The sequence below is a fragment of the Odocoileus virginianus genome, chromosome 17, assembly GCF_023699985.2.
Source record: "Odocoileus virginianus isolate 20LAN1187 ecotype Illinois chromosome 17, Ovbor_1.2, whole genome shotgun sequence".
NCBI classification, from domain to species: Eukaryota; Metazoa; Chordata; class Mammalia; order Artiodactyla; family Cervidae; genus Odocoileus; species Odocoileus virginianus.
The window spans coordinates 36,083,749-36,089,579 of record NC_069690.1 but is presented as its reverse complement, the minus strand read 5'-3'; the positions used below and the strand labels follow the sequence as shown (position 1 = coordinate 36,089,579).

Genomic DNA, 5,831 nt, shown 5'->3' with positions numbered 1-5,831 from the left:
GGGGGGGAGGTGTCTTGATTTAGGCCTTTCTTCTGCCGCAGGGCAGCTACTGGTCCTCGAACCACTCAGAGCAGAGGTGGCTAGCTGGGAAAGGAGGGAGAACTGGTGGGGGAGAGCGGGCTGGGACGGGGGTCACGGCGGTGCCAACAGTCGCCTGCTGCGGCTCGCGAGTTCTAGGGTGGCGGCGAGCGTTTGCCCGCTTGCCAGTAAGGGACCCCGGAGCTGGGGCCCCGGGTTCGCTGTCCGCGGGGCTGCTTCGAGAAACTAGATTCGAAAAGAGCTTCCCGAGGTCCTGTCAATGGTCTTTTCCACCATTACCGCCTAATCTGTCCTCTCGAGGCCTAACAAAATCCGCCTGATTTGGAATTGGAAGTGATTTCGGTCCTGGCGCAGCGTAGACACCACCCTCCAACCCTGTTTCGACGTTTGCTGAGACTGAGCTGGCGAAGTTCCGCTCAGAGAAACGGAGAGGGCGCAGAGGGAGGCCCGGAGTAAAATCACGCGTCGTTGGTGAAAAGACACCCGGTGTGTTTCCTCCGCCTAGGCGTTTATTTGTCCATGAAAATGTCTGAATTTACCTATTTGAGAACGTTGTATTCACGCATTTCAATCTAAATTTTAGCGAAACACTTTCTTGTATTAATAGCTTAAAGTGGCCCTATTTAAAAAGCAAATAGCTGCAGGCAAGTAAATGTAGATACATAATTTTGTTGTAGTTTAGACACAAATTAGTGAAAGGTTTTTAAGTGGTCTCGGTGGAAGGGGATATAATTCGCCTTGGTAGTAACACCGGTGTTTGGAAAGAGCTTCCATAAAACGGTTTAACACAAAGCGAAATTGAATTTTTTTTTTTTTTTTTTTTTTGCACAGATTCCATACAAGTAAATGACTCGGGGCAGGGGGAAGCGGGGGAGAGGGGTTTGCCGCGAATTGTTCTGGCGAGGAAGATAAATTAAGTACTCCAGTGGAATGAAGACCTGGATCGAGGGCTGATGGCGCCGCAGCCTTGCTCTGGGAGCCCCGGCCACCCTGTTTTTTCTCTATTACAGATCTCTTGTGCTGCCCTTCTAGCCTTCCTCCTGGGTCTCTCCGCCGCTGGGCTGATACATTTGCCAGTACCCTGGCCCAGTTTCAGGCGACTCCGGGTCAGGGCGCTCTCACACGCGGCTACGAATTCTCCAACCCCGGAGGCCTGAGTCCCTAGGCTTTCGGAAGCCAGAGGCTCAGTTGAAGAGTTGTTAAAAAGCCGAGCCGACCGGCGAGTTTCTCTGAAATGGCGAGATTCTGCCGGAAGGGGGCGCCCTTGTCTTTTTAATAGGCCAAACTCACGTTGGTAGAGAAATAAATCTAAAATCCCACATCTTTTGTTTGTTCTAAAATTGTTGCGAGAGCATAACAGAGGAGCCCCGAAACTTTAAGTCCTTGGTAACGGAATGGAGGCATTAGAGCCCCGGGAGTCCAGAGTCTCGAGGCCCCTGACTGCAGGCCTTCCGAAGTCACCTCGGGAATTCCGAGTGGTAACCTAAAGCCTTTCCCCTCCCTCTGTAGGGAGCAAGCACCACGGCGGTCTCCCTCATTTGTCCCACACTCCACCTACCCATAGGCCTATCTGTCCTGAAGTCTCTCAATTTCAGAAGCGGCAAGGGAGGGGGCTGCACCCACTAACCTTCGGAATCCGCGGTATTAAAAATTACTAAAGATTGGGACTTCGCTTGAAGGAGAACATGGAAAGCAGAAAGTAACTTTCTCTGGGCGAGGCGCGATACCAGGGAGCTTAAACTGGACCACGGGGCTTGGAAAGGCTGTGTAAATCACGAAATTGACATCTTCCCCTTCCCCAAGCACACTCACTATCTAAGAAGACCCAGGGAGGGAGGGCATTGCCAGTCGGGGCCTTTTCCCCCCCTCAGCTTTAGAATGCTCTTTGGTTAAAAAAAGAAAAAATTGGAAGACTTAGAAGAGTCTTCCTTCCGAGAAGAGGCAGGACTGCGATGCCACACGACTCGAATTGCTCGGCTGCGGCGGTTTCCAGGAAACTCAGGCGGTTGGTTCCCTGGAAAAGGAGGAGTCCGCTCTGAGATGGAGGGGCCGTCGAGACGCGGCCGGGGCCCCTTCCGGAGCTCGCCTCCTGACTGCCAGCTGCGGGGAGGCTTCGGAACGTAGGTCTGGCGGCCAGTCCTCTCCACTTCACTCCTGTGCTCTCGATCGCCGGAAGACTGCCAGAACCCGCCAGCCCGGGCTGCGGGAAGATCCAGCTCAGCCCGGCTGATGTTCCGCGCAAAGATCGCATCTGGTCCCGGCCTAGATACACGACTTCAGGTTCCCCTCGGCTCTGCGAACAGCCAGTCTGCCCCAGGTTTCTGGAACTCCGCACTATTCGCATATTGTCTACGTGGTTGTGGAAAACATGGTTGGCGCCAAACTGCCCTCCACTCCCCCAGAATCGGTGTATGTGAACTGAACCAGCACAAAGTGAAAGGGAACAGTTCTGTTTCCACTATTGTCCTGGCGGCCTGCGGTTCCCCATTCTGACACTGGCTTTTGGGAGCTTCTGCCACCGCTAGTTCTTTCACTCGGTAAAGAATCTGCCTGAGACTCCAAGGCCTGAGACTCGGAAGCTCCTTGGTGTCACCCGCAGGCAAGCAGAGGAGAAATGGGCAGTGAACTTGCCATATTCATGTTTTCTCCTTCTAGGCTATACAAGTGTGTTTGGGATGTGCCTGCCACGGATAGGCTACCAGTCCCCTCATTCTGCAACCGTTTGTGCCTAAGAGGGGCTCTGTCTACAAGGCCACAAATGTCTATTTCATACAGCTCCCAAATGCCCAATGAACCATGACCTACCACCTTTGGTCAGAACCACCAGAAACATTAAGGGAAAGCTTGGAAAGTTTTGGAGAGGAAGTGGTGAATTATCCAGGCGCTTTCTCAAACCCCATTTCTCTGGAAGAAAGAACAGACCCTGGAGGGCAGTCCACTGGCCTCATTTTCACACAGGGCTGAAACTAAAGAGTTAGGCATGTGGACTTCTGAGACCAGGGGGTACAGTGGAGGGAGGGAGAGGTACCCTCCAGCATTGGCCAACCTGCCTAGCTGTCATCTTAGAAAAAAAAAAATGCTAAAGAGGCAATGGGAAATGTAGTTCCAGGGGTAAATCTGCCATTTCTTGTCTCCTCTGCCTTCACTGGAATGGGGACAGGCTTTGGAAATGGAAGAGGTTCCAGAGGAAGCTGTCCTGTCACCGGTCTCCTTCCAAGTTTATTCAAGATCAGCTCAATCCACAAAAGCAGTTTCTAAAAGTGCTCTACAGAGCTCTAGATAGAAAATGTGATACTAATTATCATGGCAACTAGTACTGGGTACGGTGATTATTGCAACTGCCAGAATGAATGATTATGACTGGGACAAGGTCATTTGGGTAGTGTTACCTGGTGGACTGGGCTGTAACTCTGGGCCTTGCTGGCTCTCTGTGATCCATGGGGTATCCAGACTGTCTCTGAAGAACAGCCCAGGAACATTGGCCTGGGAAGAGTGTCACTTCTGGGGGCCTCTCAGCAGAGTCCTGGGCCCCAGCTTGGCCGAGGCAGGCTCCTGGTCTCACCAGGATACCCCAACTCCCCCCTTCCCCCTCCCAGCCAGAGCCAGGGAGCTCCCTCATGGAGTAGCACTGGTTTTGACCTTGGCGAGGACCTTCTTCTCCTTGACCCGGCGATTCTGAAACCAGATGGTGATCTGGCGCTCTGAGAGGCTGGTGGCAGCCGAGATCTTGCGCCTCTTGTCCTTGGTGATGAACTTGTTAGCTGAATATTCACGCTCCAGTTCCCGCAACTGTCCCTTGCTGTAGGGAATGCGCTTCTTGCGACCTCGGCGGAAGGTGCAGCCGTCAGGCGGATGCTGCGCGCTTGAGTCTATGCAGGAGAGGGAGGGAGAGAGAGACATGCTCAGACCACGGCCTGGCGCAAGCCCAGGGTCTGACCCAGGCCCCACAACCTAGGTCATCCTACAGGAGCACTCAGGCTACCATACAGGCACTGCCATTTCCCCAAAGCACAAGAGGACACCTCCGCTTCCGGCTGGTTGGTTTCCTGATCCACCCAGCCTTGGAAAGAGGAGAGTTCTGCAGGCCACCCTCACTCATCACTGCCTTCACGCCTGCAGTCTGCAAACACACCCATCACATATGGCCAGACCTTTGCCCACCATCTATATTTGTCCACCCTCATATGCATTTTCCAACTCTTGGCCACTCTTTAAAGATACTACAAGCAAATTCTGTACAGGAGGGAACACATTTCTGCCCCTACTCCCAACACACACACACACACACACACACACACATGCACCAATGCACACACCTAAGTCATGGCTGCAGGAAATCTATACTTCCCTTTGGAAACTGAAAAGCTCATCTGAGAGAAAGGGGTTGTATTCTTTACAGAACAACCAATTTCTCTGTCTCCACCCAGCTGCACCCCCACACTCAATGAATTGAGAGGAATTAAACTGAGGTCCTGCTGGGCAGGAACACCCTAAGTCCCAAACAACAGCAAAGAGAGTCAAGCACTCCGACATATTGAAAGGCTGGTCCCACAGCCTCCCAGGGAGATCAGGGACCTGGTGGGCCTCAGGCTTCAAATAGCACCCAGCTCAGGCCCCTCACACTGACCCTCTGAGGCCTTCACCTAGGCTCTCTAATGCCTGCGCCCTCCTTCAGAGCCCTAGTAGCCAACCAAGGAGAACCAAGCTCCTCCTCACCAGCCCAAGACCCATCCAGGCAGGGTCTAGAACGCCACACTCAGCACCAAGGGCATCCAGAGCAGCTTACCTGCAAATGCTGCCTTCCAGAAAGGACCTGGAGGGTTCTGTTCTCCCTGGCAACACATCTGACTGTTCCAGCCACTGGTGAGGGCCCAGGGCTGGTAACTGTCCACAGGCAGCAGGGAGTCGTGGCGAGGCTCCCCAGGGGCACCCAATGTCTGCACCACCGACACATCCAGGTAACTGGCCATAGGCTGGTAGGGTCCCGGGTATCCCGGGTAGAAGGCAAACTCGGTGGGGCGGCTGGGGTACTCCTCCCCAGACGCCGGAGTTTCCGCAGGGTAGGCGGCCAGAGTGGCCGCCTGGGCACAGGGCTTCAGCGAGCTTCGGGACACTCGGCAGGAGTAGTACCCGCCTCCAAAGTAGCCGTAAGGCACTGGAGCTGGGGACGCCCCCTGGGGCACCCCGGGGCATGGGTGGCACTGCTTTGGTGGTTCCGCAGAGCCTGGCAGATCCAGCGGGGCGTAGTTGACAGCAGGCATCAGCGTAGGCGCCGCCGCTGGATGGCTGGTCAGTGGGGAGTGGGTGACCAGGTTCCGACTCCCTCCAGCTCCCAGCAAGCCTTCGATCTCCTTGGCGCCTTCCAAAGTGGTATAAGTGCCGGGCTCCATGGGGCCGAGGATCGGCTCATGAGGCGCTGGGTGTGGGGGGTACAGGGGGCACCCAGCTCGCTCTCCCCACCCAGGTCCGGGGAATCCAAAGCGTTTTAAATCGCTGGCAGCTCTCTGGGTGCCTGCATTCGCTCAGCCAGGCCGTCGTGACGCAGGAGCCGCAGGTGCCCGGGCACGCGGGCTGATTGGCTGCGGCCTGGAGAAGAGAAGCTCATAAAATCTTCTCTGCAGAAATTGCGAAAATACTTTACCCCCGCGTTCTCTCTTTTCCCCCCTCACCCTCCCTCGCTCCCTCGCTCCCTCCCTCCTCCTTCCTTCCTTCTCTCCCCGCCTTCCTCCTTCTCACTCTCCTCCCTCCTCTCTTTCTCTCTCGGCTTTCTTTTTTTAATTGCATTTGAAAAC

At 54.7% G+C, this 5,831-nt stretch overlaps 1 protein-coding gene across 1 annotated transcript; it reads right to left on the bottom strand.

Moving 5' to 3' along the window:
• Window positions 1–3,654: 3,654 nt before the first annotated feature.
• On the bottom strand, window positions 3,655–5,429 carry HOXB13 (homeobox B13). Its single transcript, XM_020870753.2, has 2 exons — window positions 4,826–5,429; window positions 3,655–3,908 (listed from the first exon to the last, which is right to left on the bottom strand). The coding sequence occupies exons 1-2, from the start codon at window positions 5,427–5,429 to the stop codon at window positions 3,655–3,657; spliced, it is 858 nt and encodes a 285-aa protein (XP_020726412.2).
• Window positions 5,430–5,831: the final 402 nt, after the last annotated feature.